Source organism: Natator depressus, chromosome 16, assembly GCF_965152275.1.
Source record: "Natator depressus isolate rNatDep1 chromosome 16, rNatDep2.hap1, whole genome shotgun sequence".
Taxonomy (NCBI): Eukaryota; Metazoa; Chordata; order Testudines; family Cheloniidae; genus Natator; species Natator depressus.
The window spans coordinates 16,811,043-16,824,101 of NC_134249.1; the positions used below are offsets into that span (position 1 = coordinate 16,811,043).

At 43.5% G+C, this 13,059-nt stretch overlaps 1 protein-coding gene across 3 annotated transcripts in view; it reads left to right on the forward strand.

Annotated features, from left to right (window-relative positions):
• Nucleotides 1-13,059, forward strand: part of CFAP77 (cilia and flagella associated protein 77) — a 103,883-nt gene that overhangs the window by 4,136 nt on the left and 86,688 nt on the right. For 2 of the 3 annotated variants that reach the window (XM_074974015.1, XM_074974016.1), the window contains exon 1: nucleotides 89-294. The exons of the other annotated variant lie outside the window; for it this stretch is intronic. In XM_074974015.1, the coding sequence (XP_074830116.1) occupies nucleotides 124-294 (171 nt within the window). In that variant the 5' untranslated portion in view covers nucleotides 89-123. Of the gene's footprint in view, nucleotides 1-88; nucleotides 295-13,059 lie in introns of those variants that run through there. 3 annotated transcript variants of the gene reach the window in all.

Sequence of the window (13,059 nt, forward strand, 5' to 3'; positions counted from 1 at the left end):
CAGGTGGGGGGGTCTCCGCTTTCCCACTCCCGAACCTCCCCCCCTCCCCCGCCGCGTGGTGCGGTCTAGGGGGCCGGGAGCCAGCGGCAGCGTGTTCCCGAGCGCCGGAGCGGGACCCCGGCCATGGCGGCGGCCCCCAGCGGCCCCAAGGAGCGCCCCCGGCGCCGCAGCGCCAGCCAAATCTGCCCCCCGCCGCGGCGGCCCAGGACCCTGGCCGAAGTGCAGCCGGGCAGCGAGAACGAGCGGCTGGGGGTGGCCCGAGACAGCATGGTGCAGAACCCGCTCATAGCCAAGGTGAGCCCCCCCCCAGCAGAGACCCCCCCATAGACCCCCCCAGCCTGGGTAACCCCTACCCCAAACACCCACCTTCCCCCAAACAGCATGGTGCAGAACCCGCTCATAGCCAAGGTGAGGGCCCCCCCCTCAGCAGAGACCCCCCCATAGACCCCACCCAGCCTGGGTAACCCCTACCCCAAACACCCACCTTCCCCCAAACAGCATGGTGCAGAACCCGCTCATAGCCAAGGTGAGGGCCCCCCCCTCATAAACCCCACCCAGCCTGGGTAACCCCTACCCCAAACACCCACCTTCTCCCGAACAGCATGGTGCAGAACCCGCTCATAGCCAAGGTGAGGGCCCCCCCCCACCAGCAGAGACCCTCCTCATAGACCCCTGCCCCAGCCTGGGTAACCCCTACCCCAAACACCCACCTTCCCCCAAACAGCATGGTGCAGAACCTGCTCATAGCCAAGGTGCGGGGCCCCCCCAGCAGAGACCGCCTCCATAGACCCCACACAGCCTGGGGGGAACCCCTGCCCCAAATACCCACCTTCCCCCACACTGCACAGTGAAGACCCCACTCATAGCCAAGGAGAGGGGTAACCCTCCATAGGAGCCCCCAGATACAACCCTCCCCTATCTTAGAGCCCTCCAGGACCCTCATCACTCCATCCTCCACCCTAAGTGAGCAATCCCTCCACCAGTAGATTTCACACTTCCGGGGGAGAGCATGGTGTAGAATCAACTTGTTTTCAAGGTGAGGTACTTGGGTGCCCACCTCCTTGGAAGACACTCCATCCATGTCCCCCAAGGATAAGAAAGAGCCTCTGAGCCACACACCTCTCCCAGGAGAACAGAGAGCTAGTTCCTGAACTCTCATTCCTGGAGGGGAGGCTCCATGGTTTCCCAGTCCCACTAAGGAGTCTCCCCACTCAGCAGAAAATGGTCCAGATTACACCACAACCAAAGTACCTCCCTCTCCCCCCCAAGAAGGGGTAAATAGAAATGCCAGATTATGTAGTAGCAGGGTAAATTTACTATATGACTGTGATAAAGACCAGTGACCTTGATCTCCTTGACACAGTAAAGTTGCTGAGCAGTGACAGCAGGTTTGTAAGTATTGAATAGAGGAGCAGTGCTTGCTGTGCAGTTTTAAACGCTAGAGAGCAGCATTTAATACATTTATATCATGCAATGGTGTCCTGCTCTTACTAATGCTGAGATGCAAGCGATCTCTGAAAATAAACTCTCCAGGCAGAGAGGAGTTGTGAACATACTCGTTAAAATACAATTACTTACTAATAAATGTTGGTATTTTGAAACAAGCTTTCCATTGGAGTAAACAATTTTAGATCTGTTAATTTTTCAACAATAAACAGAATTTACACTATAACAAAAACAATTATAAGAGTACTAGTAAAACAAACATCTGCCATCCGTACTATAAGCTACAGAGAAAATGGGTTAGAGATCATACAGTAACCAAGATAAGGGGGGAATAGTTGTATGTGCAGGGGTAGAGGGAGCCTATACTGATCCCATGGCCACCAAAACTGCTAAAAGTTTTCAGAATGAAATATTGGGAAAGGGGAAGACTAAAAGAAAAGAAATCCCCATATCTATATAGTAGTGACAGAAAATGTTAATTCTCTTTCGCTTTCTCACTCAAGGAGATTAGTATCTTTTCATTAATAAGCAGGAACAGGGCTTATTGGTCCAAAAATAGTAATGCAATAATAGTTTGCCTTTCTATAATACCTTTCATCTCAGGATCTCAAAGCATTTTACAAATATTAATTAACTGAGCGTCAACACCCATGGTAGGTAGTTAAGGGACAGACAGAGATCATAAACTACTGAAATGCAGGTGCTGGATGTGGTAGCTGTTTATCAGCACCTAGCAACACTAAACAATAATGGAGGGCAAGAGGTGAAGAAGAATCCTGCATCCAGTTGTAAATTTAGAGGATGGATTTAGCTTAGCCAGGTATAAGGCCTAAGGTGACATTTTAGCCAGAGTACTAGGGTTAAAACCACAGCTGAGACCTCCAGACTTCTTGGCCATATCAGCTCAGCTTATGTCTTTCTGAGGTGGATAAATTGAGCTTCATGCAGTTTACTGTGAGTGCCTTTCAGACTAGACCTTAGAAATGGAGGTTCTGTGTGGACACTAAAGATCCTAGGGTACTTTTTGTGGCAAGGTTTGCCCCAGTGTCCTTGGGCAAAGTATTATTTCCCTCTACTTTTGTGCCTTGTGTTGTGTGTCTGTTATTTATCTTCCATCCTAGACTGGCTGCATTTCAGTACTCGTGTACATACATAATTTGTGCTTTGGGTCGTCCCCCTTCTCCCCCCACCCCCCACCGCAGTACCTTAATATATAAATAAGCCAGAACAACATCCACAAAGCTTGTCTCAATGGTCAGATCCTTCACTGTGCCTCAGGTATCTCTTTAGAGCAACTGTAAGAAGAGAGAGATCGTTCATTTAAAAAACAATTTAACTTTGCCAATGATAGCAGGAAAAGGATTTCAGGGGGGGAATAATCAATTGGGAGTGGGAGGTGTTAGAAAATGAAAACTGGGCAAGTTTGCAGCTGTTCAGGGCTTGTGGGACAGTGGAAATGGGAATCCCGCAGTAAATATCAAACAGTGTAGAAACGTCTTAATCTGGGGCTTTAAGGTAAGAATGTGCTTATGGAGAGAAGGGGTTGTGAACTGTTACTTCTCATTTAAAAACAATAGGATGGAGAAGGGCACAGCCTACATCACAAGTGGAAATGGGCCCAAATCAAAATTCCAGAGCAGAGCAGTCCCCAAGCTCAGCTTTTCCCTAGTTACAGGTGAAAAATGAATTGCTGATTACATCTTACTTGCATATCCACATAAGTTACCACAATGTTGAGCATGGCTGGCATGCTCTCAAGGTCAGGACTAGAATAACAATGGGTGCTGACTGCACCTCAGCACTGAGGTACAACACCCCTGGGAGTTAGCTCAGGGAGTGACAGAGATCACACGCTGCTAAGATGCAGCCACTGGATTTGGTAGCTGTTTATCAACACCTAGCAACACTAAACAGGGATACTTAGCATCCTCTGAGAGGATGACTGTACAGTTAGGCTCTTGCTTTCCTGGTTACTAAATTCACTTCAATCTGAAATTATTAAAAATGGTGTGTGTGACATTTTTCTAATCTCTGGCTTTTAGGCTTTCCTTTTAGTACCATACTCAGGAAGAGTTTGGTAACCAGACTTCATCCATTGAGTATTCAGAGAGACTTGGTGCTGTTTTAAATTTCTCTCATGTTACTGCTGAAGAACAAATCTCTTGCTAAACAAATGTTTGTGTATATTTATAAACACTCATCACTGTTGGATCTGAGCACCTTGTAAACTTTCTTGTAGGTCTCTTCTTTTGAATGAGACATTTCAGACTAGCCTTTTTCTGTCACCTTTTTCTTCAGTCATATTCATGTTGGTAAGGTTCTGCTTCTTCACAGAAATCACCAAAGCCTGACTTTTGGGGGGCATTCCAAGTCTTTCAGCATTTTCGTAGACACTGTTTGTACTACTGTTGGGCCTTTTAAAAAAAAAAAGTGATTTCAGTGACTGCCTGCTCCATTCCTCCTCCTGTTTTGCATCTAATTTAAATGGAATTTATATTTAATATCATCAAAGCGGTATGAGTAAATTGAGGGCTTGTCATAAACATAAGCAAACAGCAGCTCTGGGACCCTGCTCTTGAGGGGCTCCCGCAACCTGTATGAGTTCAGCAATTCATAGGCCGGCTCTATCATCCCTTTGGCAGTGGATCCAAAGCTAAAGGAAACCACTCACCAGCAAATTCCCACGCAAACTTCAGCACTGGGGCTTGTAGCCTGATTTCTCCTCCGCAGCCTTTCTGGAACTTTGGGGCCCTGCACATCATAAGCTCAGCCCTGAGCAGACCTCAGTTTTGTAGGTATGAAAGAGTAACTGATTTGTTTTTCCCCCTGGCAGCCACTTGAATTACAGCTTTTGTCCTCTTGATGGCACTAGCAGAATAGCCTCAAGGATCAACCAACTCCTCGATTCCCAATCCTCAGCTAAGGGCTGGAAAAAAATGCTGACCTATTCGTGTTCCTCCCTGCAGTACTGTGGGGCTGTGATTGCTTCTTGTTACAGGATGAAGGGGAGACGCAAGGTCTACCTCAGTCAATGCCAAGCCTCTCTTGAGTCAGCAGCATTGAGCAAATTGCAAGCAGTTTGACTGTCTGTGTTTTATCCTCTCTCCCCTTGGGGGCAGCCTCTCCTGCTTAATTTCCTCATTTTACTACAACATACAGTGGTGCCATTTGCACCAATACAGTTCAGGTTGTGTCACTGTAGTTAGGGCTTGAGTTCCTTTTATAATCTCGCCCACCCCAATTCCATGGGGTGTATAGTTTAGCCATAAAAATTCAGGGTTTTAAACATAATATAAAAACTTCCAGCATTTCAGCAATTCATTTTTTTTCTTTAAAAATCAACTTGGTGATTATATAGTGGGAGTAAAAGAAAAAAGTAGTTTTATTTTTTTGCTTGTATCTCAAAACCAACTTCATTTTATAACCTGAAAATCTGAAGGCTGTTAACTCACTGGATCCTTCAGCTATGTTATCAAATGACAGTTCCTTTTGTTATAAGTGGAATTTGCCTGGGACAAGTTTGCACTACATTCCTTCCCTCTCTCCAACTAAAATTTTAGAAGTATTTTTATAAGGACAGATGTTAACAGATCACTATGATTTTTCTGTAATAAAATGAGTCAATATTTTCCCCCTTTATTAAAAAAGGTGTTAAAGAATTATGTATTTATTTGAGAGTTAAGGTCATGCTCAGTTAAGCAGTAGCTACCGTGTATTGGGTAAAAGCACTTCTCACAATTAATGCACATGCTTTACATCAAAACAGGCATAAACAACCAATCTGCTGGATAAATTGTATGTTTACAAAAAATATAAATTGGGATAATCCTGTCACATATGTATCATATATCATAACTGATATGCATTTGTAACCCACACAACATTATTATAGAGACAAAGCTTACACTGAGGTCAATTTAAGAACTACAGAACTGGGCTTAGAGTTACCTGTGTCACTACCGCTCAGCTGATATGATTTCTTGGAGGAGCCAAGAAAACACTTTGTTCAAATCTAGCTCCAAGGCCTGAGTTTATGTCCGGTACTGTTAGTGCAGAGGAGCATGGCGATGGGAGTCCTGAACTGGTAAAGCAGCAAGCTTTTGCATAAGACGTTTTAAAAGGGTTTTCTCTGTCTGTGTCTCTGATATCTCTGCAGGTGGCAATTAAAGATCCTATAGCACTCTTTAAAAAGAGTGGATGATAATCTTGGTATCCTGGCCAACATTCCTTCAGTCAAAGCTCTAAGGCTGATCCTGGGAGTTGAGGTTATATAGCACCTTCCAAAATCTGGTCTTACATTGGCTGAACATGTAATGTTTACAGTCCAAAGCTATTTGTGATCTGAGATGTAATTTGAGAGAGACCTAGAAATGCACTGCATAGAAATCACATTTTCTCCCATGATATGGGTACCAAAGCATGTGCTTACTTGTAAACCACTTAAAGGGGAACTTTCAAGAAAGGAAGCCCCAGACTTGACTACACCAGGAATGAATGTGACCCAAGACACATACTAGTTTGCCTCCATTGAGTATCACAGAAAAGCCAGATGCAATTTTTTAAAAAGTTACTTCAGTGTCAGCAAGCAGCAGCTTGGAAAACAAGGATGGAAAGAAACCAAAAGGTCAGAGTTGCCACACAAGAACCCTGTGCAGCTGTGGCCTACTAACCTTGAGAGAGCTACTTTTAAAATGCCTAAATATGCTGGCCTCCATGAACAGGCAGGTCTGTCGGGGTCCCAGAACTCAGGCTTCCCCACCACAAAAAACACCAGTGGTTTGCTAACCCTCTAAGAGTTCCAGAATCATGCGTCAATCTCCCCATGATCATCAGATTGGCTTAAAAAGCATGAAATTTTAAAAGCAACAGATCTTAGGTTATGGCAACATGGAAAGTCACTCCAGGAAGTAATTTTGTTTTCGGGGGCATAAAGGATAGGGAGGAAGAGGAGGACAAGAAAGAAAAGCCATATTGCATCAAGTTAAAGTTATAGTACACCCTGCAGAAGTCCAGGAAACTAAGTTAAGGAAAGACATTAGCTATAAATATGTGTGGTGGGAGGGAAAGGAAAAATAAATCATAGTCCAATGCTTTTTCAGCAACAACAAACTTGTGAAGCCTAGGACTATAACAGGGTTTATAAGAGAACTGGATAAATTCATGGAGGTTAAGTCAATTAATGGCTGTTAGCCAGGATGTGTAAGGAATGGTGTCCCTAGCCTCCATTTGTCAGAGGCAGGGCCGGCTCTAGGCACCAGGGCTCCGGCCGTGCCGCCCCTAGAAATGTGCCCCCGCTGCCCCAGCTCGCCTCCGCTCCACTTCCACCTGCTCCGCCTCTCCCCCTTCCCTCCCAGGCTTGCTGCGCGCGAAACAGCTGTTTGGCGCGGCAAGCCTGGGAGGGAGGGAGGGAGAAGCCGAGCGGCGGCAGTGGTGGAGCAGAGGTGAGCTGGGGCAGGGAGCGGTTCCTCTACCCCCCGCCCCCATAACTTCCTGCGCTCCCCCCCCCCACCTCCGCTCCGCCTGCTCCCCTGAACACGCTGCCTCTACCTTGCCTGAGAGGGAGGGGGGAGAAGCGGACGGCGAGTTCAGAGGAGCAGGTGCAGCGGAGGTGAGCTAGGGCGGGGAAGGGAATGCGGCACGCCCGGGGGGAAAGGCAGGGCCGGGGAAAGGGTTGGGAAGGGGCGGAGGTGGGGCGGGGGGGCATGGAAAAAAAAGCGGGGCGGCAAAAATCCTAGAGCCGGCCCTGGTCAGAGGGTGGAGATGGATGGCAGGAGATGGATCACTTGATCATTACCTGTTAGGTTCACTCCCTCTGGGCACCTGGCATTGGCCACAGTCAGTAGACAGGATCCTGGGCTGAATGGACCTTTGGTCTGACCAAGTAGGACCATTCTTGTGTTCTTATTCAACTTATAAAATGTACTAATCAAGGCTATCTCTAAGCACACCCGTGAGTTATTGCGGGGCTACTCACCTTCATTTGCAGTTCGGGCCTCTGTAGCACACCTGCATCCCAGCATCGTCATCTTAACCATTTTTTGTATGTACTGTAATCATCATGGATTAGTTTCTTGTACCTATAGTTAAATCCGATTTCATATCTTCAACCTTCTTCCCTAATCATTCTCTTTTCTTAAGCACCCACTGCACAGTTATATCCATGTGCCATGGTGAAACTGCAGCTGTCAACTAGTGTCACCAACACCCTCTGTCTTTGCATGAGCCAGTGTTACAAAGTCAAGATGCTCTGCTTAACCTTTGGCCACTTGGTTTCTCACCATTTTCTTGGCAAGAGCAATCACCCTAATAAGTAAGTCATGCCTATTTAATGCACTGAGATTCAAAACTGCATTGCTGTGCCTTGTGACACTATTAGATTTATTTATTTTAGAAATTTCTCCATAATTGTATCAGGGCACATTTACAAAAAATTATAAAACAATATTGCTAGCAACTGGTAAAATAACCAGATCCCTGCTCCTCCTCCTTCTCAGACTAACCTAGGGTGGAATCCTGCAATTTTCACTCATGTAGGGAATCTGTACGCAGCCTTGTGAGAGTAGGAGTTGGAGGATTGGCCCTTAAGTTACTAAAATAAGGGCTTCCTTTTAAAAAGGATCATCGCTACTGAAATTTACCAACATGTTCATAAACAATAACACAGCACATTAATTTTCATATGCATCTTAAAAAAATTGTGTGAACATAGTGTCTTTGTGAAAGGTGACAGACTGACATACAGTAAAATCATCACTCTAGCCAAACAGATAGAGCGTATGCAGCAACAGTTCAAGGTTCTACTCGCTGCCTCATGTATGTGCCTCCCCCTGTGACCTGGAGGGACCAAATCTAGGAGTGAAATGATAGTTAACATAGGAACATAAGAATGACCACACTGGGTCAGACCAATGGTCCATCTAGCCCAATATCCTGTCTTCTAACAGTAGCCAGATGCTTCAGAAGGAAAGAACAGAACAGGGCAATTGTCAAGGGTTCCATCCCCTGTCGTCCAGTCCCAGCTTCTGGCAATCAGAGATTTAGGGACACCTGGAGCATGGGATTACGTCCCTGACCATCTTGGCTAATAGCCATTGATGGATCTGTCCTCCATGAATTTATCTCATTCTTTTTTGAACCCAGTTATACTTTTGGTCTTTCCAACATCCCCTAGTGACGAGTTCCACAGGTTGACTGTGCGTTATGTGAAAAAGTACTTCCCTATGGTTATTTTAAACCTGCTGCCTATTAATTTCATTGGGTGACCCCTGGTTCTTGTGTTATGTGAAGGGCTAAATAACACCTCCATACTCACTTTCTCCAAACCATTCATGATTTTATGGATGTCTATCATTTCCCTCCGCAGTTGTCTTTTTTCCAAGCTGCACAGTCCCAGTCCTTTTAATCTCTCCTCAGATGGAAGCTGTTCCACACCCCTCATCATTTTTGTTGCCCTTCTCTGCACCTTTTCCAATTCTAATATATGTTTTTTGAGATGAGGCAACCAGAACTTTGTGCAGTATTCAAGGGTGTACCATGGATTTATATAGTGGCATGTTGATATTTTCTGTCTTATTATATATCAGTTTCTTAATGGTTCCAAACATTGTTAGCCTTTTTGACTGCCACTGCACATTGGGCAGATGTTCAAGACTTCAGAGCCCATTCAGCCTTTGACATTAGTGTGGAGGCTGCCAGTCAGGGCCAAATGTGGCATGGCGGTTGTTTATCTGCCATGATCTGGACTCCAGAGGCATTCTAAGTAACTTCCCCTTAATTATCAGTTTTGTTGGTTTAAGTTATTGTTCTCTTTCCCAATTCCTGTATCGACTCAGTTATTCAGAACCAAGAAATCTCCTCTTCAAAACATCTTAAGGGGCCAAGTCTTAGCTTGCCTTAGTCATGTGAGCATTCCCACTGATCTAAATGATACGACACGCATGAGTGGAATGAGCAGGGTTTGGCCCAAAGTCTTTGTTTATTTTATGTTAATTATTCTGTTTACCCATATTCTCTGCATGTGGTGCCTTCTGTACCTACCACTCAGGGACACTGAGGATTAATTGGTGTTTGTGCAGCACTTTGAGTCCTAAATATTATGATTATATTATTGCCATCTAAGGCCAGCATTATGTTTTTAAAAGTGTGTTCCAAGAAATCTACAGAGTGTAGCTCAATAATTAATTAGATAAATACATTAATGTAGGGCTGGGTAGATGAGTAATCATTCGACTGGTTTTTGAGCTTTGTCTCACCAGTCCACTGACTTCTAAGGGTTCCCTTCTCAGCATGATCTGATCTAAATTTTAAAACATAATTTATTTGGTACCCAAGAAGTTAAACTCCCAGTGTGCTTCAGTGCCATCCCACATCTTACATGGTCACTGCTGAGATTCATAAAGCATTTCAAAGTAGTAAATAAATATTCTTTACAAATGAAAATGCTGTATTTTTCTAACAATAATTTAAAGGCACATCAGGGTTCAGGCTAGAAACTGACAAATGTGGGTCAGTGGACAGAGGAGTCAGTTACTAGTAGCACATTAAATGGATAGTTGCTCGGCCGAAAGGACTGCATAGAGTATATAAAAGAGTGAGCAAGAGGGAGTTTTGATCCTTTATGTGAACCAAACAATACAAATTGGTGAGACCAATAAACCCATAGACATCACAAGGTGAAAGCCTTTATGTTGGTGAAAATCTCTTGTGTTTACCTGTGTAATACAATGGAAATAAAGACTCAAAGATGCTTTGATTTAAAGATGCAGTATTAAAGTTAGGCAGTAGAATAATAACCATTAGACTGGATTGTTATAATAGTGTAACCATAATGGCAGTGTTGTCATAGCAGAGAACATCTACACTGCCTCTTGTGAGAACCTTCAGTGCTGGGAAATCTCAAAGAAATTAAGTTAAAGGAGGACAGAACATAGCTGGAAGGGAAAAAAGGTCACAAATGGAGCAATGCATAAAATGAGGCTGCAGTGCCACTAAGTGCAGCTGGAGCGGTGTCAAGGTGTAAAGTTTTGTGACAAACCTAAGACTTGGACTGTGTCTTTGAAAGATTGAAGAAGCTTTTGGGCTAGCAACGAGTTTATGGTGTGGACCCAAAACTGTGCCAAACCAGGGTGGTGGTTTTTTTCTTGGTGTTCTCAGATTAATTCAAATTCCAAGTGAAACTCAGAGGGAGGGAGCCCCTTTTAAATAGAGGAGAGAGGTCTTCAGAATCGGCCAGCACCACTCAATTTCTCACAGTTCTTTTTAAAGTTTATTCCCCTCTGCTAGTTCAACCAAATACTTGATGATACCACCTTGTTCACAAGCCTTTCTCCAGAGGCAGAGTACCCAGCAGCTTGCGAGCAACACCTTAGACTCCACTAAAAGAAACTCATAAGAACACAATAATGGCCCTACCTTCTGGAACAAAAAAAACACAGCACCTCTGGAAGAGCAGGCAGAAAGCAGGCTGAGCATACAGTAAAAAAACCTGAAGAGGCTCAAGTAAGGAATTGCAACATCCAGAAGAAATAAGCACTACACAGTGGGGAAGGCAAGAAAAATTCTCAAGCACACAAGTATATTTCTAGTTTCCTGGAGGAAAGTCATAAGAGCATCTCTTTATTTTTAGAGGATTTACTACAGTGAAAATAATTTGTCCATCTTTCCTTGTACTGGATGGCAGAAGATAGATCAAACCAAATGCCATTACAAAGGTCATAGGGACCAATTTTTTATTTCAACATTTTGAGAATGAGTCACGCTTTCTTAAAAGGCAAAAACCCCTTACCATGCTAATTCCCTTAGGCTAGGTATTATGTTTATTTATTGTATCTAAAATCTTTGTAATCTTGCAGTAATGATTTAGTTCTCACCTTGGCCACTCACTCTATATAGATTTCAGAGTAACAGCTGTGTTAGTCTGTATTCGCAAAAAGAAAAGGAGTACTTGTGGCACCTTAGAGACTAACCAATTTACTTGAGCATAAGCTTTAAGTGAGCTGTAGCTCACGAAAGCTTATGCTCAAATAAATTGGTTAGTCTCTAAGGTGCCACAAGTACTCCTTTTCTTTTTACTCTATATAGATTACACAAAATCATGAATTTTCAAGGATATTCTGACTTTAACTTTTACAATTCTTTAAAATAAAGTACATTGTATTTTAACTTTTTGTTTGCATTTGTTTTGATATAGAATTGATTTAAAGTAACACTGTCAAATGAAACTTGGACCAAGATTTTAGATAAATAGATCGGTAGAAATATATATTCCATACCATGTTTATTTTATATACATATATTTTAATACCAGTGGAAATATTTATTCTTAAACAGACATCCCCTTCTGTGGTTGTAACCCAAAATCAGAGCACTTAGAACCTGCAAGTGAAACTTGATTAAAAGTAAAAGTGAAACTACCTTCACCAAATTCTCAAGGTAAGAGAATGGAAAATGTTCAAAGTGAGCTAAAGACTATTTAGTGAAGAGCAATTTGGATTTTTTTACAAATCTGCTTTCATTATGCTTATTGGGTAACGCAGATAAAGAGATTTCTTTGTTTGCAGTATGATTTTTAAGCTGGCAATGTCCCTTTAAGTTTGCTTTGCTATGACTCATTCAGCTTGCCTCCATTGTTGCTACGTGTCCCCTTCCATAGTCCCATGAGACACCGATCAGCTGGCCAGGAGGCGATTGTAAGGACAATAATTACCAAGTATTATGGTGTGTTAAAGCACTAATACACACTGAAACATAAGTATCCTCTCACATCCAAAAAAAAAAGTATCTTCTTCTCTCTCTATATGTCCACCCCTCTCTTCCTTTCCTTTTCCACCCATAGCCACTGTTATGGGCTCCCTCGCTATCTCTGCTTCCATAATCGGAGACATAAAATTGTTATCAGATTAGCCCAAGCAATGAAAAGCACAGTCCCAGATCACACTCACAGTTAGTTAGCATTTAGATAGGCTGGGACAGGGGTCTGTACAATAGGCATCAAAGCTGAACTCTTGGTGCAGCAAGAGGGATTAATTTCTTTAACCAACATGCCTGATCTGGCCTATCTCATTACCCTGCCTTGTCAGTGTCGATGTTAGATTTGATTGAAGATTATACCATTTAGGCCTTTCCCCTGTTTTCCACAGAAATCAGGCCTATTGAATTGCACATTCTTCCATGGGCCCCCATCAATACTCAGTGGCCTGAGCCTCTAATTCTGCTTCATTTAAACTTCATCAACTTTTCCAATCAAGTGGAAGGATCTGAAATAGGCTCCGTAAGCAGAAAGGCCTTTTTTCCTTTTGTCAGATAATTTATTCTGTTCTCTTCCCCCCCCCCCCCCCCGCTCTCCCCCTCACTCTCTTTTTCTTCTTTTCGCTCCCCTTCCCTGATGCTGAAAATGAGATTACAGTATTTAAATGACTATGATAATCAATCGGGGGACCTTGAGCCAAGATTGAGGTTAATTTTTCTTAGCAGAACAAAGAAGCGTGATGCCTTTGGGGATTTGAAGGTGCAATCTGTGTTTCATGCTTGTGTTTTTCCCCCCCTAAAATTGCAGTTTTAGGAGTCTTTTCTTGTTACTAACTAGGCAGTTGTTGTGATTTTTAACGGAGGCAA